The 19,727-nt window shown below is 38.5% G+C and overlaps 1 protein-coding gene across 5 annotated transcripts in view; it reads left to right on the top strand.

Annotated features, from left to right (window-relative positions):
• Positions 1-224: 224 nt before the first annotated feature.
• Positions 225-19,727, top strand: part of STX7 (syntaxin 7) — a 43,730-nt gene continuing 24,227 nt past the window's right edge. For 3 of the 5 annotated variants that reach the window (XM_081294034.1, XM_081294031.1, XM_081294035.1), the window contains exons 1-3: positions 240-377; positions 6,655-6,875; positions 7,397-7,547. In XM_081294034.1, the coding sequence (XP_081150160.1) occupies positions 7,463-7,547 (85 nt within the window). In that variant the 5' untranslated portion in view covers positions 240-377; positions 6,655-6,875; positions 7,397-7,462. Of the gene's footprint in view, positions 378-6,654; positions 6,876-7,396; positions 7,548-19,727 lie in introns of all 5 variants that reach the window. The other 2 variants (XM_081294033.1, XM_081294032.1) reach the window with 2 other exon arrangements.

The following is a 19,727-nucleotide window of genomic DNA, read 5'->3' as shown; positions in this document are numbered from 1 at the left end:
TGGGGGGGGTGAAGACACGAGTCCAGGAGTTAGCTTCACCGAATAAAGAACGCCACCGCCCTCCATTTCCTCCGCTTCGGTTCTGCACGCAGGCCTTCATCATCTGTACTTCAGGCTTCAAAGAACAGGTCTCTTGGAATTTTGCTGGTACCTCCATTCCTTAGCTTGAAAAGAAGGGGTGGGAAGGGCCGCTGTCACTCAGCCCCACAGGCCAATGGGAGAGAAGTGAGCCCCGCCTCCTTTCCTGGGCTGGACTCCGAGCCTGCGCGCAGGGCGCCGTCTCGCCACCGCCCATCAGCTGAGAATTGCTGCTGGGGGCTCTGGGACTCGGCGGATGACAGTCGCCGCAGGTGGAGGAGGAAGCGGAGGAGGTCGGGGTAAGCCTGGAGAGCGGGCAGAGGTTTTTCCTGGCTAGGTTTCCGGGGCACGCAGTGTTCCTGCAGCTGTCGCGCGTTTGTGAGCGTTGCCTGGTGGCCGCCGCCCTGCGGCAGGCTCGGGAGAGGCGAAGGGCCGCGCTGCGGGGGCCCTGGGAGCGCCCGCAGCTGTCCACGCCCCCCACTCGGCGCGGCTGCGCGGCGCGTTCTGTTTTCCCCACACGCTCCGTGGGGCTCAGCAGGGCCGGGCTGGGCGGGTCAGCACGACTGACCGGGTCAGCTCCTCCAGCCCCACAGGCTTCCCCAGTCTGGTCCGCCCCGCCTTCCTCATCGGTCCAGCCGTCACCTTCCCGCCGACACCCTAGTCGCGCAGCAGAGGCCTCTAGATCCAACCAGTTGCCCTGTTCCTCATTTTAACTCAGGAATTGAAAAAAAAAAAAGCCACTTATGTTATAGAGGAACTGAAACGCTTATGTAGCAAACGAGCTATTTGCATTTTTTTCCGAGGCTCATCGTGTTTGATTTTGTTTGGCTTGATGAATGACAAGCTAACTTTTATTATTATTACCTTCTCAGTACATGTCTTTAATAGGTATATAGGTAAAGATCTTTAAAACAAATTCTTTCAAGGATTCCCACCTTCCCACCTTGTTTTCAAGATTACTTAAATTCAGACAAAAAGGAAACAAAAAGAATACCCTTTTGGTCAAATGCTGTCATTTTTTATTTCCTCTCAAATTTCTTATATTTGTTTGGAGACATTTTATGTGTGTGTGTGTGTGTAAGTATGTATATATATGTAAATATATACATATATGAAAATATATACATGTATGTAAATATATGTATCATTTTGATCACTTCAGATCCCTGTATTCTGATTATGATTTACAACTTGGCCAGAATTTGAAGGAAAGGAAGTAATCATGAAATGCTGTGCTGTTTGGTAATGTTGGAGGTGGATGTTTCTTTTGCTCATGTGTGCTCAGTGCCAAATCTGGCAAAGATAGAGGCGAATATTAAATTTTGTCTTGTGATGTGAATGAGCCTTTGGTTTGCAGGCACCTTTGAGAAGTTGGCCTCAGACTTGTGACCAGTTAAGAATTAGGCTGTAGTTCAAAATTTCTGTGGAAATTAATGTGACACTATATTAGTTCATTAAAGTCTGCCTCATTTTTCTTTAGATATTTTATTTGTGCTGCTCCTAATTTTGGTTATGATCCCTTACTTAATCTTCGTGCTGGTGACTGAGAAATGAATTATATAAGGATCTGCAGCAAATGTGGGTAAAATTGGCTGTAGTCCCATATAATTTGAAACTTTAATATGTAAAAGAGTGAAAAAAAATTCTTGGTGCAGTGAACTAAAATCAAATACTGTAGTATGAGAGTTCAACCAATTAAAGAACTGAGCTAAAGAATGTACCTCATGTAGTTTGTGTAGAGAATACTCAGTTTGGAGACTGAGCACCCTCATATTCACTGAGCATCTACTATTTACTGGGCTATGGGCCATCTCTCCCCTGTTTGTATTCCAGAGGTAAGAACAGATAATGAACAACGTATTAATTGGATCATTTCAAATAGCAATGAGTGTTTTGAGGTAGTAAGTTAGATTGGTGGAGAGTGTGAGGAGTGGCTTCTTATTTCATATCAGGCATCTCTAGCATGTGATTCCACCTTGCTGGGAAAAGGAGCCAGTCACATGGAGATCATGGGATTCGAGCCTTCTAGAGAGAGAATGGCACTCAGAAAGGTTCAGGGCTGCAATAAACCTTTATCATTCAGGTCTAAAAGAAAGCAGTTGATTTCATTGTTTTAGAAATGATATTATTTACCATCAGACTGGGTGTGTGCTTTGAGGAAGTAAGTACATTTGTTTATTCATTGTACAAACATTTATTCAGCATGTACTATGTAGCTAAATACTGAGAATAGAGCAGGTCCACAAACAGATAAAAACAAAACAAAACAACAACAACAAAAAACCCTACTTACAAACACACACACACACACACACACATTTGGGGGCACAGGTGGAGGAAAGTACAGTATTTTATGTCAGTGCTCTTATTGACAAAGTGAAACTGACCACTTCTTTTCTAGGCCAGATTTAAAAAAAAAACATGAAGCTTGTGCTTAATGGAAATCTTTTTTTTTTTTTTTTAAAGAGAGAGAGTGAGAGAGAGGGGAGAGAGAGAGAGAGAGAGAGAGAGAGAGAGAGAGAGAGAGAGAGAGAGAATTTTTTAATATTTATTTTTTTTTAGTTCTCGGCAGACACAACATCTTTGTTGGTATGTGGTGCTGAGGATCGAACCCGGGTCGCATGCATGCCAGGCTAACGTGCTACCGCTTGAGCCACATCCCCAGCCCCTTAATGGAAATCTTAAGGATGTTGCAATATGTCCAGTACCAACTGAGGATAGTGTTTGACATTCAAGATTCTGTATTAAAGTTCCCTTTGTTCATTATTGTTCCTTAGAAGCAGTCTTGAGAAACCTCTCTTTATGAGTGTTGTACTTTGATCTTCCCTTCCCCTTTTTCTCTTTATAGTGCTTTTATATCTTCATAGAAAGATAATTATTGAGATGATGAGTTGACCACTGTCCAGCAGAATTTTCTGCAGAAATGGAAATGAAGAATAAATGAGCTATCCAAGCTGCTGGTCACTAGCCACATGAAATTTTTGAACATTTGGAAGGTGGCTGATATGACTTGCATTTGTCTTTTAATTTTCATTTTAACAGTCCACTGACACCAGGAATTCTTAATGGGCTTTCAAAGAGTGCTTTGGTGCATAGCATCTTGGACTGGGACTGGAGATAGTGATAATATTTGAAAAATAGCATTGATTTAGCCTACATGCAAAGATCGTAAACTTTTATAGTTATTTCTATATCCATTTGTGTGTATTTTTTCACAGTAAAGTTAGTTATTTGGTCTTTTTATTTCTCTTGTCTCATATCTCACATCTCAACAGAGGAGCCTTTTAGGTATCACTTATTAGTAGAAAAGGAATGTGTTGTTCAATTGTTACCTTGATCAACTCATGTTGTCCTAATTTTAGGAGTGAAGATAGCAAAAGTTCATATGGGGCCTACAGAAAGGTGGTAAATTGGCTAATTCGAATTTAATGGGTGCAACTGTCCTTCATTTGGTTATATAGAAAGGTTTATTGTTTTAAGAAAATGAGCTCTAAGATTTAGTCCAAATTTTAGTTTTCTTGTTTATCCTCAACAATTACTTGCTCTCATTATGCTTCAGTTTCTTCATGTGAAAAACCACAATAACTATATATCCTTCATAGACTTGCTGTAGGAATTAATGGAAAATGTTAAAAGCACAATGGGTAAGAAATAGGCGTCTTGCAAATTGCTTTTTATTCTTCACTCAAGACTTATCTGGGGTGGTCACGTCTGTGTTCTTTGTCTAAGAAGCTCTGGACAATGGAAGAGTAGCAGCTCTTTGGATAAATGAGCCCAGATTGCTCACTAACAGGAACTTTTAAAAATTTAGTTGCAAATTTATTTAGCATTTCATTTGGGATGATGACAACTGGTTGTCTTGTATCTAATTGATTCTTTGAAAAGAAGATAGCTACTCTTAAAACACTGAGAAGACTTAGGCTAGATGTGCATGAGTTTTGACGGTTGAGGAAAATACTACATGAATTAACAGGACTCTGATAATACTCTGTCTGTGGAGAGAGGTAGGTCACGGTTGACTGTGTGGTTGAAGAGTTAAGAGGCAGGCCCTGCACATACATAAGCACATCACACCTTTCCTCTGTGTAGGCTTTAAGGGCATTTCGTTCCTGGACATGCATTATCTCATTTTGGTCCTGGCAGAAGACCCAGATGATAAGTATCTTGCCCAAGGTCAAATTTCCCATTGCCAAATGCATTGGCAGCTGTACAGGCAATAGGTGAGTTCACTTAGTTTCAAAGACATGTAAACTCTAAGACAAAGAGTATGACTTGGAGATGTGGATGTGATACTCATTCTGTCCATGGTTAAAGTGAGTGGAGGACCTCCCCAAAAGAACACATTAATAACAAATAGAACATTTTCTTATTCACAATGTATTTGTGTTAGCTATAAGCCAGTTTTTCTAGAGATTTAGTTGATACAAGGCAAGGAAGAAAGATGTAATTGAGTGAAAAGAAAATTGTCTTTATCCATATAGTAGAATATTATTTGTCAATTAAAAAATGAAGTATTGATACATTTCTGCAACATAAATAGCCCTTGAAAACATTGAGAGAAAAAATCCAGTCACAAGGAACACATATTGTACTATTCCATTTATATGAAATCTCCAGTATAAGCAAAAGACAAAATAAATTAGCAATTGCCACTGGTGGGGGCTGTTAGGTAAAATGAGAATAACTACTAGTGGGTGTGAGCTTTCTTTTTAGATTAATGGAAATATTTGAAAAGTAATATGGTGATGGTTATACAACTTTATATTTTAAAAATATTAGGTTGTATACTTTAAATAAGTGAATTGTGTGTGAATTATATCTTAATAAAGCTCTTATTTTTAAAAAAATGCAGAATCAAGAGATCCATTTGGTAGGATGCTCAGAATAATGTTGGTCTGATTGAATCTGCACATCTGGTCTGTTCTGTAATGGCCCACAGCTCCTCAGGAGGCTACAGGCACAAGTCCTGGAAGGAAGTTTAATTCTTCTCACCCTGCTGCAGTGGCTCAGGTGTCTGAGTTGAGATTTGAATTCGCCCTTTAATGAAATTAGTTTCAGTTCTACATGTAGGACTTGGTTCAGAAGAGACAAACTGAACCTGTGAAACAAGGAGAATAAAAAGCATCTTGAAGCTCCCAGAACATCAGGTGGCCCAGCACATTCCACAATGCAACAGAAATGCAGGCATGTTCTGCCATGCCATGGATTGGGCAGATCCCTGCTGTTCTACCAGCTCATTCAGTGTTCAGCGCTGTCCCTCAAGACAAAGGCACACGCAGTCGGTCCTCTGTACCCTTGAGCTCCACATCTGTAGATTGAACCAACTGTGTGTAAAAATTATATTGTTTGAATCACATCTGTATAGAATATTTACAGACCTTTCCCCCACCCCATTATTCCTTACACAATGCAGTATAGCAACTATCTACAGTGCATTTACATTGCATTGGTCATTATAAGTAATCTAGAGATGATTTAAAGTCCAAGAGAAGGTATATGTGAGTAATTGCAAATAAACTTTTTTCATAGAAGGGACTTCAGCATCCTCAAAATTTGACTATCTTTGTAACCTCTTCTCTTCTATTCAAAATCTCCAGTGGTCTTTTTATTGCAATGTATTTTGACCAAGCTTGGCATCCAGGGCCCTTCCTATTCTGTGGCATTTGTTCTGTGTGGTAACTTTTAATATGAATCCTGGATTGAATCCCCTCTCCACGAGTGGAAGGGTTTTGTTACCTTGGACCAACTGGTGAATCTTTAAAAGCCACAGATTGCTTACCAATCATTAGACAATCTCTGTGAAAGTCTTCTCATTTCAGATATGTGGTAGATGTTAGGTGGTTCTCCTCTTTTCCTTTCTATCCTGCCTCCCTTTTGTCCAGCCATGAATCATCAGATCCGGGACTGGGCAAGAGCCTCCCCTTCCTTTGGCAAATACTTGAGTCCTTTTCACATGTTGTGGGTCTATCAGCCCTGGTCTTCATGTTCTCACCTTGGTTCTCCATACTAGTAATACCCAAGTCTCCGGATCTCATGTTTCTCTTTCATGGATGCTTTCGGAACAAGGGCAATAGTAATTTTTTCCTTTCTGTGGCCTTTGTCACTTTTGCCGAGCACATGCCTTTTTATTGAATTGCATTGTTTTTTGTTGGTTTACCTTATTAATTTTATCCTTTCTCCTAATTGACAAGCTGGATTTGAATTTTGTATCTGCTAAGTGCTTCATTTAGTGGTAGACTTGGAGCAGGCTCTTTTTTTTTTTTTTGTTTAACTCTTCCTTTGAGGAAGGCCTAAAAGGCTTGTATACTTTAATGATTTTAAGTACTCAAATACAGCTGATTTGGATTTAGTATATTATGGTGAAAATATATTCCTAAAGTAGTAATTTCTTGCAACATCAATTAGAAATTCAAATATAATTTACATTTTAAGTATATACAACACATAAACATATGGGTATTAATTTTGGGGGAGTACACAAAGCTTAAATAAAAATAGATAATACATTGGCTTACTAGTATCTGATGACTTTGCAGTGTTCTGAGGCACACATAGTGAAATTCTTTGTTTTCACAGTGCTGTGCTCTATGAATACCCCTTTGCAACTTCCTTTCTAAACCCAGAATGGCATGGTGTGGATTGAAGACAAGAAAGAAGTTCATCTTCCTTTCCTGCTGTAGCAACCTCTTGCTTTGCCTCATATTTTGAGATGCCGGCTGCTGGAAGAGAAGAGGAATTCATTCTCCTTGCTGTCAAGAACATGATGAGAAAATTATAGGATATCTTTTCTCTTCTCAGTTGTGTCTCTGCCCTTTCAAAATTTAATCTTTCCCATGAAAATTAGAAACCCATTAATTATGTGTCCCTGAGCTGCCCCTTTGTATGGTACATTAGATACAATGAAGTTTCTGGGAATAGCCCAAAATCTTGTTTTCTGTTAATAATTACATGCCTAATCCATGCTGAGAGTTTTGAATGTTGGAGAAAGATTAATAGCATGTGGGTCCTGCTTTAGAGTTGCTTGCAGTTTCTTTAAGGAGGAATTATACACAAAAAATACACCTAATCTTCCTTAGATCAAAGAAATTTTCAAAGAGAATGTACAGTTAGAACCTATTTTAATTGTTAAGCATGTTGAATACAACTTTGTCCCTAAAAGTCCAGCCTTGTTTTTTGTTTGTTTGTTCGATAGGCATGAGAGTTTTGCTAATGATGTATCGTGTTGCCAGATTTCAACCCTATAATCTCCCAGATTGATGACTTGGAAAATGTAAACAAATCACTTTTAAAACACAATCATGTGACTATGTCTTTCTAGATGACCGCTTAGAAAACTGAACAGCCAATCAACATCTGATGAATTTAGTGAGTCAACAAATCAGCCATGTCTTACACTCCAGGAATTGGTGGAGACCCTGCCCAGCTGGCTCAGCGAATCTCTTCCAACATCCAGAAGATCACACAGTGTTGTGAGTTGAGTTTCAAATTGACTTCACTATTTGTTTTCAATTCTTAACTGAACTTAGTGGAGGTTCTTAGAAGGATAAGTTCAGCAGTTGTTGGAAGGTGGAGCATTCTTCTAAGGACAGAGTTTAAAGTAATAGAACTCTTTAGAATGAATATAAGAGTTAAGTATAATAGAAGAGATGATACTGCATTTTTCTGAAGAATGCCAGAGCATTCATGATACATTATTTCATTAATGAAATAAAGACTTAAAAGGATGAGAGATACTTGTATTTGTTCTAAAACCATTGGTTCTGTACTAGATTTGAGACTTGCTGACTCAGTTCCATAGATTTGGAATTGAAGAACACTACCAAGAACTCAAGGGACACATATTTCTTAAGAATAAGATCTGACTAACTATTGATTAGGTTAGTTTTATAAAGGCAAATACATGGAGTATAATTAAGAAACAAGGAAGAACTAAGCAGAGTTATCCTTTTTGTGTTGCTATCACAAAATACTGGGAGTGGTAGGTTATTAAGCAAAAAAATTTTTTTTGTCTTTTGGTACTGGGTATTGAACCTAGGAATGTTTGACCGCTGAGCCACATCCTAGCCCTTTTTTTATCTTTTTTGTATCTTGAACAGTGTCTCACTATGTTACTTAGGGCTTCACTAAATGGCTGAGGCTGGCCTTGAACTTGCAGTCCTCTTGTTCTCAACACCCTGGAGCTGCTGCGCCTAGCACACATTAATTATTTAACTCACAGTTTTGTACTTCTAAGAGCATAATATCCACATCTGCTCAGCTTCTGGTGAGATCCATATGGCAGAAAGGATCACATGTCAAGAGAGCAAGCCGAGGAAGCCAGTCTTGCTTTAGGAAAGCCCACTGTCATGATGACTACTTTAGTTCCAAGAGAGAAAATAATTAATTCCTCCTAGCAACATAATCACTTCTCAAAGGCACCTCCCAACTATTTGGGACCAAGCCTCAGCATACATTTTGGTAGGGACACACCATGTTCAATCCATAGTACAATGGACATTTTAATCTGTAGAGACAGATGTTATAGAAGATTCCCCCCAAATTATCCCTTGCTGTACTGCTCAGAGACTGATTCAATGTGATGTTTTATTAGAAATTATTACTCCTCAGAGTATATGTACAAATTAAAGGAAATCATCTAGTTTGAGCCAACAAGATTTTATTTTGTTTTTTCTTTTTTCCTAAATCACAACTAAATCATACATTGTGAATTATTCTAGTTATCTTGCTATCATTGATTTTCCATCAGGGCATTGCCAGAATTCTTTGAGAGTAGGTATTCTTCAGTCTACATCCTTAAGACTACTTATTATCAAAATTTTAACACACTGCTGAAATATAAATGTTTGCAAATGACTGCATTGTATCTAATCATTAACCTCCCAACAGTTAACACTTTACCTGTATGGTTTAAATGAGATGCCAGTGTTTTGGAGGCAAAAGGTGTAATTAGATTATGGATGGTTCTACAAAAGTGCCACTGTGTACAGCCATGTAAAATAACCCTTATTCTGATTGGGATTTTTCTTTGTTATTCTTAGAGGAACAAGGAAGTGAATATCCCTGAGTATCATGCTGTCCAGAACAGGCAGTGTAGAAAGGTTCCATTGTGGACTGTTCCAGTTTTTCCCAGAGCACCATCACTGATTCTGCCTTCCTCTTCCAGCCTCAGATCTGTTCTGATGGTGGCTACGGAGCCACTCCTTTTTGTGACTCCTCCTGCTGGTTAGAAATGTTGCTGATCTGTATCAAGTGAATCTAGGTACCTGTGTGAAAATTAAGAAAGTTCATAATTTCATGTGGAAAATCAAGACATTTGTGAAGAAAGGAGACCAAAGGCCTCCTTCCAAAAAAATAGGGAATTTAATGTTGCCTCTGCTGGCAACACTAAATGTTGTCAGGAATTTGAGGAAGATAATGAGGAGTGACTACAGTGTTCTCAGATTGTAGAAGTAACAAGCACTAGGTGGTATGAAAGTACACGGATTGGAGACTGTGTGTGAACTGGAACTGGAAGGAGATAAGGGAATCAGGCCACAGTCACTAAGAGCTCAGTTAATCTAGCCAGAAGTGATAAATTGGGCCAGAGTTGAACATTCATGGCTGGGTTGCTAGCTCTGTGTATGGTTTTACTATGATCCCCCAACTATCCCACATTTAGAACTGTTAGGAAGACTGGGACCAGTAAGTCAAGAGAAAGTACAGTCACCATCCTCGATAAGCAAAGCAGTGTCCTGTGTGGAAGCTGTGTGTTCTGCAGGAACATGGGCCTCCACACCTGTTCAGAAGCTGCAGGTAGCCAGGACTCAACAGAGAAGGGCTTTCATATAATACAGATTGTTAAGGGATGGGATCACCTCCCTCAGGAAGAGTGAAAGCACTGTTGCTAAGTGAACAGAAACGGTGGCCAGATGCTTCTCAGGTCTGTTAATCAGAGTTTTAAATGCTGGAATAATGGTTCAGACTACGTGATTTTTAATTTTGATATTGTCCCCATTTGTTCAGCAAATAATTCTTTTAACACCTCATACTTGCTAGAAAACTATTTAATACCATTGCAATTTAGCAATAAGTAAAATCCATAAGGTCCAATTCTCTTGTCATTTACAGTGGAGTAAGTAGGAACAGGTGATATAAAAAAAAATAATGAACAGTTCAATTTCCTATGAAGAAAATATAGTAAAGTAAAAGTGATGTGAGAGCAAGTACCTGGAAGAAGCTGCCTTCACTTAGGTAGTCCCTAAACAAGGACAAGGAAGGGCTTGCAGAGAAAAGATATAGGGAAAGAACATTGCAGGTGGAGGGAATGGCTAGTATTAAAAACAATAGTGTATTACTTAACTGTTGAGAGTGACTTTATGACGCTTGCAAGTAAATGGATGGATCATGCTAAATTAAATAAGCCAGCCCCAAAAGCCAAAGGTTGAATGTTTTCACTGATATGTGGAAATTAACTCTAAATAAGTGGGGAGAGGAGAGGAATAGATAAGGAATGGGGATGTAGCTCCATGGTAGGATCAAGAGAAGGAAGGGGAATAGGGAAAGGAAAGACAGTGAAATTAATCTGAAATAATTTCCCTGTATACTATATGAATACACCATAGTGAATCCCACCATTGTGGACATCCACAAGAATGGAGACCTAATCAGAATAAAATACATTCCATGCTTATATAATTATATCAAAATGAATCCTACTGTCATGTATAACTAAAAATAACCATTTTTTTTAAAAGAAAATGACCTTTTATTGCTTTTTAAAAAATTCTAGAGCAGTCCAGAGCCTGAGATAGTCAGAACAATGGAGCGAGGGGCAGGGGTGAGAGGAAGAACCAAGCCAGTATGTCCAAAGCACAGCACCTGAGGCAAGAGTGGCTGGAGAGGGCTGGCTTAGTGGCATACAGCTGAAAACTAGTGACTTAGGAGGCCAAGGCAGGAGGATCACAAGTTGGGCAAGTCAGCAAGGTCCTGTCTCAAAATAAAAAGGACTGGGGATGTAGCTCCATGGTAAAGTGCCCTTGGGTTCAATCCCCAGTACCACAGAAACAGTAGCTGGAGAGGAATCAGAGAGGAGGCTATGTGACTCATGTAGGGCTTTGTAGGCTGTGTGGGGAGTTTAGATTTAATTCTAAGAGGGAGTAGAAATCAATTGAAAACTTAAGCAGTGAGAAATACAATCAATCTGTGCTTTGAAACTATTACTTTGACTGCTACTTAGGGAGAATAGCCAGGGGATATAGTGGTCTTTGTAGAGGTCTGTAGAGAGAGAGATGCTGGCTTGTACCAGGGTGATAAAAAGGATGGAAAGAAGTGATGGGTGTATTTTGGAAGCAGAGCCAGTAGGACTTGCTTATGAAAGTGAGTGGTGCTGAGAGAGAGGAGTCAGAGGTGACTCTGTAAGTTTTGCATTGAGCTACTGAGTGAATGGTAGTAAGTATATGTGAGATGGAATGGACTCGTCAGGTAGAGTTCTGTTTTGGCCTAGCAAATTTTGAGATGTCTTATGGACATCTAAGTGATTTATGAGATGTAGCTGAGTGATAGACTGCTTACCTAACATGTGAAAAAAAGTCAGTAAGGGAGATAACAAATAGTTTAGGTATACACCTTTGGAAATCAGAGTGTCATCAGGCATAAGTGGTTATTAAAACCATAAATTTGAAATAATCCTAAAAGTATGAGTTAAGAGTAAAGGGCTAGAGAACTAACAACTGTTAAAGCAGGAGGACAGAGGAGAGCAACATGGGGAATCTGAGAAGACATAACCAGGGAAGTATAAGAACAAAAAGAACATACGGGAGGTTACTAGAAATTAAGGAATGTTCAAGAGTGAGACATCATCTGTGGCTAATGCTACTGAGAAACTAAGATAAAAGCAGAGAATTGGATTCAGCAAACTGCTACCTTTGAAAAGAGTGGTCTCATGTCTATTTTCAAAGAGTAGATTTGCAGAGTTCTGCACACCTCAACTTTATTTAACTCAAGGTTACACATAGCCACTAGGGAGGCTACAAACCTCTTTGAGTTTTTGTTCACCAAAATTGGGGATTGCTTTCATTAGAGAGAAAAGGGATGGCTCAGTATTTAGTAGCTAGCAGACTCTGCCGTGGGAGTAGAATGAGGGTCAGGGAAGGTGTTACATTTTTCCACCAGAAAAGGAAGATTCTAATGAGAGTTTAAGTATAAAACAAATGTATTAGAAGGCCAGAGGGGATTGGGAATGTACTGCTAATGAGAGGTGTGTCTTTTATCCACTGTACAAGGCATGGCTGATCTGGATGGAAACGGTTGAGCAAAGATGGGAAAACTCTCTGACTGGCCTGTTTTTAAGTGAAATATGAGGGAAAGTCATCAGAAAATTAGAGGGAAAATAGAATTTTATGCAATGGAATGAAAGTTTATAAAATGGAATGTTTTGGAAAGAAAAAAGAGTGCACTGCTTATGGTTGGGAAAGTTGAGACATTGAACATACCAGAGGGAGTGGAAGAGGAGGATTTGACAGATTGAGTACACGTTTGAGTTTTTTGGGTCATGAATTTAGTGAAACCAGTCACCACTGTGTAATTGTTCTAATTTCTGAGATTCAGAAATATCTAAATAAAGAGAGGTTTAGATTTAGACAGAGCAAACCACTGTTAAAAATCTAGCCCATCATCCAGTACACCTTCCTGGTGAGGACTATGCAAAAACCATGTGGAAGTGAAAGCAGAAGTGAGAAACTTTAGTTCATTCCCCCCAGCCCCCAATCTGGTGATGTTAATAATACTGGATGGATGTGATGAATAAAAAGTACTCAGCACCCTGTTTAGGCCCTTTTCTTCATGCTAGCATTTGCATCTTCTGAATTCATGTCAGTGCAAATTATTTATTTTGTAGGAGAATCTAAAGATAGGGCATTGTAAGTACAGTAGTTAGCATGTCATCATCTGCTCAGCCAAAGCTAAAGGTTTCCTGAGGGCTGTAATGAGGAAGTTCACTTTCATCTTGGACTCAATCAGATATATGACAGCTTGTAAAACATCTGAGTTGTATCATTTAGTTTATACCAAAAAACAAAACAGCAGTCAAAAAGATTTTTGGTTCTTAGAGAAACCCCCAAATAACAGTAAGATTGGAATTTTGCTTTCTTTTACCAGTATTGTAATCTGGCAGTTCTGTTTGTTCAAGAACAGGATAGAAGAAACAAAGTGTTTTTAAACCTAAAAGTTTTTTTTTTTTTTTGCTATTCCAGTCTTTGTTAAAGATATTCTAAAGTACTATGTTTGCATCATTAGTACCGCAATTAAACCATATTACAGTGATATAACTTGAATATATTTAAGTTTTACAATTGTTCACATAATATGTAATAGGTATATTTTACATATTGTAGATATATGATTATATTAAAATTATGTAATTACAGAAATTAAAATCATAATTATTATAGACATACACTTATTAAGATCATGTGGGTTTTAAAGAATAAGTTAAAGAACTATAATGAGCTAGAAGTTTATTGTAGAATTTCTCTGTGGAACGTTAAAATGGTTAAGCAAATACTTTTATCCTATGGAAGCACTGACTCTACAGCAGAGTCAGTCAGTTGTTTTTGTCACTGTCCTCTCACTGCATAGACATTTTTCTTTATTGCAGGCCTCCCATGGCATGTAGTCATTTTTAAAAAAATTATTTTTAGTTGTAGATGGACACAATACCTTTGCTTTATTTATTTATTTTTATGTGGTGCTGAGTTTCAGACCCAGTGCCTTAAGTGTGATAGGCAGGCACTCTACCCCAGCCTGCATCTCATCATCCTTCACCCAGTATTCCGGGCAGTCATTCCCGGTAGACTGAAACTGACATGTAAATAAAACTGTTATTCTAGATTTAGAAGATCATCATGCATGTAAGGAATACTTACATTTCATTCCCAAACTCCAGATTGAGATTTTCAAAAGTAACGTTTTTGTTAGCAACCTGGAAATAAAATATATACCAATTAGCTTTCTCTGTCATCCCTCTGAATTTTCTTTGAGACAAACTCCTACCTGTGATATGTAGCATAAAAGTAAGCAAGCCTTTCTGGGTTGAAATGTCTGAGCCTATCATGTGAGTAAACCTCAGAAGAATGTTTTCCCCTGGACATTCATCCTTGCTCAAACACCAGCAATATAGAAAAATGTCTCCCGACTTTTAACATCATTGATGAATTTCCCTGGTTTTTGAATGTTAATCGAATCAAGTGGTATGTTTTACTTTGTATTGGGCTTCATTCTCTCATCATGTTTGTGGGAATTATCCATTTAGCTGTAGGCTATTAGTTCTCATTTATAGTATTCCACATTCAAATGTACCACAAGCTGTTCTTTCCAATATTTGTGGACATTTGTTGTATTTCTGCTCTTTGATTTATTTATTTATTTATTTATTTTTTACTATTATAAACAGTGCTTCTCTGAACATTCTGTATTTTTCTGTTGCATGTGTGCACTTCAAATTTGAGTTGTTGGGGCATAGGATATGTGTTTGATCAGCTTCAGTAGATACAGCAAAAATAGTTTCCTAAAATGGTTGTACCTGGTTGTACTCCCACCAGTCAGTGTATTAGAGTTAAATTGCTCAAAATCCTTGCCAGCTTTTGCAGACTAAAATTTTACCCATTTTAGCTATAGTTTTATCACATTGTGGCTTATATTGTAATTCCCTCATTAATCAGAGTTTGGGGAAAGTAAACAAGTTGGGAAATTCAGTGGATAATAGGAAAATTTCTATGTGTGTGTGCTCATTCATTTCCTGAATTGGATCCAGGTAGAATGAGCTTGAATAAGTTGTTCAACTTTCCAGGATATGGTTTTCTTACATATTTTTTTCTGTGGGCTGAATTTTGGTCTCTCCAACTTTAACAGAATAAAATTCTAAACAAAACTTTAGAGTCTGAAAGCTCTTTTAACACATGCAGGATTATTACTAAAGGCCAGCTGTCATATCTGGGTCCATGATACATACATATTTATAAAATTCCACAGTGACAATAGCCATTTACTAGACCAACGAGAGTCCCACCAAGATTTGTGAACTTTTTCTAAGCATTAGGAGATGGGATTGTTGTGAGTACAAAAGTTTCTACTGCAAATCCTATCAGAATTAATGAAACTATGAATTGTAGAAATTGATGAATAAAAATGAGAATAACTGACTCTAAAATGCAGTCCTTGAGATAAAATTTTCCCATATTTACGTGTTATAGTAAGTCTTACTGCTAATGCTCATGAGAATTACTGCATTTGAGAACGTTTTAAACAAATAATTTGAAAAAGGAAAATGGGGAGTGACTAAAAGTTTAAAAAAAATTAAGCAGATCCATTGGTGACATAAAATCTATGCTTCAGAATTTACGACTATAGAAGTTTCTGCTTAAATATGTATAATGTATCACATGTTCATCTCTGCATGTTTTCCCTAAAATTTGGGATGTTAGAACTTTCTAGGGAGGCATGAAGTGTAAATTTCAGCCCATGTTATGAATGTTAAGAGAGGTGATTGAAAAACATTTTTGTTAAATGATTTATTTCACTTTTTATTATTTGCCTCCTTCAGAATACAGTTATTACTTCAACACAGTCGTGTTTAGAACTGAAAAACAACAATGTGTTGTTAAGTAGCTTTTCACACTGTGCAGATGCTTTCCCTGTTTTAAGAAAGATCACTTCATGACTTTTGTCTGCTCAAGGTTCTTAGGACTTTGAGATAAAATTAAAAGTCTGTATAAATGTATACTGAGTGAGCACAGTTCTTCACTTCAGGGTCTGGTGAAGCCGACTCTTGTTTTTGCATGTTAACACATGACTGCGCCAAAGGGAAGCTAGATCATTGACTTCTCTTTTTGGTGAGCTTTTCATTAGTAAGAGTTCCAGTCCTGAGAAGTTAGTGAGTTTACTCATAATTTTTAAAAATATGAGTGAACGTAAGTGCTGTGTCTGACTGAACTGTGTATTTATTCTGGAATAGGGGATGGGGATGTATATCAATGTTTCTTTTTCTTTTCTGGGTTAGTAAAATAAGTAAAATAAGAATGCAGCTTACACAGGAAAAGTGGGGGGAGGGTAAAAATTGCCCCTCCCCTCCTGCAAAATGCTGTCTATCTACTTCTAATGTCGTATATCTGAAAATATTTGGTTGAGTTTATTTTCCCTTCAGGAGAAAAACTCAGTAGCTTTGATTTCATTATTGAAATTTTCCCAAGCTTAAGGTGTGAAAATTAATAAATGATCCAAGGCAGTTTGTTTTCTTGGTACTGGGGATAGAACTCAGGGGCACTCAAGCACTGAGCCACATCCCCAGCTCTAATGTGTACTATTATATATTTTATTTAGAGACAGGGTCTCACTGAGATGCTTAGTGCCTTGCGGTTGCCGAGGCTGGCGTTGAACTCAGGATCTTTCTGCCTCAGCCTCCCGTGCCACTGGGATTATAGGCATGTTACATGCCCAGCTCTCAAGGGAGCTGAAGAGTGGAAGTCTTCTTCTTTCCAGTGACTTTTTTTTAAAAAATATGAGTGAACATAAGTGTTGTGTCTGACTGAATTTGAGCAAAACTCTTTGTTTTTTGAATTAAATCTTTTACATTGTGACTCAGTGGTGCTGCAGGGAACCTTTTCTGACTGCTCCTGTCTGTGAACCATCTTCGTGCCTCCGCCCAGAGCATGAACTTTCATATCCTTGGTCCTAACCCTGAACTCTGACAGTGAGAGTCTTCCCTCCCTACATTTAATGTAAATGCAGATCTCATTTGTCTATGACCCGTTTGCCCATCTCTCCATCTCTGCTGTCACCACCCAGAAGGAAGCTGCTGTTATTTTTCTGGAAGCCTACAGCCTCCAAGTTGTTCTCCCTCCTTCCATTCTTGCCTGTCTGTAGTCTTTTCTACTTAGTAGTCAAGGCATACTTTTAAACCTATCAATCAGATCATGTCATTCCACAACTTAAAACTCAGCAACAGTGCTTAAAACTTACTATCACATGTGAATCCCAATGTGCCCCCCCAGAGCATCCTCCATATCTAATCCCTGCCCCACTCATCATCTCCTACCTCTTTCTTCCTTGCCACTGCCACAGTCCAGCACATAGGCCTTCTTCTTGCTTCTTGAACAAGCTGACTCATTGCACCCCAGGTCCTTTGCACTTACTGTTCCTCTGCTTCACACTTCTCAGATTGTTATGTAACTGGCTCCTTCTTGGCATTCAGGCCTCTGAGCAAAAGTCACTAGAGATGTCTTCCCTGACCATTATTTTGTTTCCTCCAGTCATTCCTTTTCTCACTAACTTGTTTTGTTTTTATCAGTAAATTAAAGTACTATTATTGTTTGTTTTTTTCTGTGGTCCTTACTAAAATGTCAGTGCTTAAAAGAAAGATTTTAATATGTCTTGCCTACAGAAGTATTTACATATTTTTTAGTGAAAAAGAGGTCATACTGTACTTATTTTTGGCTGCTTTTTCCCCCCTCCATGTTTTTCATTGTATAGATACACCAGACATCATGCAACCAGTCCTTCGTTAATGGACATTTTATGCTAAGACTGGGTGTTTAAAAGTTGAGCCTTCCCCACAAATGAACCTCTTAGTTCTACATAGATAAAGTGTAATTCTCATTGTATGACAGAAATCTTTGTATGTATATTTTTCATTACATTTATTTTTAAGTTATTATAATAATTATAAGTTTTTATCATCATAAATATAATCTATGCTCAGTAGTTGTATTATGGGACTGCTTTTTGTTTATTAAAATACATTTTGTGGTCAGTTGTGTAATGGCCATTCAGCTGCCCTGTGAGCCTATCCCCTTTTATTTGTGGTTGGCTTGGACTGTTGTTAAGAGTTGGACTGCAGAAGTTAGGCACAACTAGTTAGTTTTGATTTCCTGAAATGACAGTTTTTGTCCTCATTTCCTTAATTCTCTTATGTTTTCACTAATCCCTAAGCAATATTTTTATTAAGGAATAATTAATTGCCTTTTGTACTATTGCAAACAGGGTTTTTCTTAAGGCAATTGGTTAATTGTTCTGCTTATTAGTTGCTTTAGAAGAACCCAGATGTGCTACAAAATATTGTCCTGTGAGTCCAGGTGCATTCATTTTCCCAGTCTTCCTTCTTGTTCTGGTGACATACTGTTATCATTATTTGAAGGAATCATCAGTGGAATAACATATTAATCATACTGAGTATTGGTCATCGGCACATAAGAAGTCAAAGATAATGTGCACAGTCATTGCTGAGATCCACTTCTAGTTCATAGTCTAGAAGCCTTCAGCAAAGTCGAGCTTATACCTGCTTAATGTAAGCGCTCAGAGCACTGCCCTCCTGCAGGTGTGGGTAGAAAGCCAGACAGGGGGTCCATATACATTGGTGAACTTAGTTGTATTGTAATACCTGTACTCCTGCTTTATTTAAGTCTCTTTCTAGAAGGCATCTAAACTAATATTTTTTAACACTTATTTATTTGTGTCCCAGGGATTGAACCCAGGGGCACTTAGCCACTGAGCCACATCCCCAGCCCTTTTTATATTTTATTTACAGACATGGTCTCACTAGGTTGCCTAGGGCCTCGATAAGTTACTGAGGCTGGCTTTGAACTATCAATCCTCCTGCCTCAGCCTCCTGAGCCTCTGAGATTATAGGTGTGTGCCACTACACCCAGCCTGCTCTTTTATTAACTATTCACTCTGTGCCTTGTATCAGGTATTATCAGGTATTATGTATCTTTTTTTTTTGGTACATTGTTATCTTCCAGTATCTGGTGAGATTAAAAAAACAATATATTAGGTTTGGAGCAGTTAAGTCAGTGGCTCAAGTTCATACAACTTATGGAAATGCTAATACTTGAACCCAGGACAATCTGATTGACATAGCATTAGGATTTTAAGTTATATCTTATTATGCCCCAGGGATTATTTATGCATTTATGTTCATTCATTCATTTCATGAGTATTTATGAAGTACCTACGATATGCCAAGCAGTCTGAATACTAGCAATATCAGTGAATAGGATAAGCAGAAATACCTGTCTTCATGGAGTGAGACTTTAGTGAAGGAAGACAGACATAATATAAGCAAGTCAGTTATATAATATATTAGAGGATGTTAAGTATTATGAAACACAGCAAAGACCAAAATGCACTACTCTGCTAGAGAGGGGGCTGTGTTTATTAAGAGGATATCTGGGGAGTCAGGCTTTACTGAGGAGTTGAAAGTGGAACAGATATTGGAAGGAAATAGGGAATGGGTCCTGCAGAATTTGAGGGAAGAACATTTTACACGGGAAGAGCATGTACAAGGGCCCCTAGTGGAAGTTCACCAGCTGCACTAGAGGAATGGTGGGGTGGGAGAGTAGGAGCCTGGGTCCAGTTGCGTAGGGCCTTGCAGGACTTACACTTTTAACTTGGATGGAACAAGAATTGGAGCTGAGGATGATGGTGTATGAGAAGAGAGGCGCAGTTTTAGATTTGTCAGTTGCCAGGACAGAGGGAGAGGGGCCAGAACAGATATGGTGGCAGACTGCAGAATTTTAGTTTAGTCAGGAAGCCCGTGAAGACATGGGAGGTGAGGACAAGAGGCAGGACCAATGTATGGTAGCTGGGTGGTCCATGTGTCCCTGTTAATGATCTGGACA

The sequence above is a fragment of the Spermophilus citellus genome (genome assembly GCF_964194105.1).
Source record: "Spermophilus citellus genome assembly, chromosome: 5".
In the NCBI taxonomy this organism is placed as follows: Eukaryota; Metazoa; Chordata; class Mammalia; order Rodentia; family Sciuridae; genus Spermophilus; species Spermophilus citellus.
This window is presented reverse-complemented; position numbering and strand designations above follow the sequence as displayed.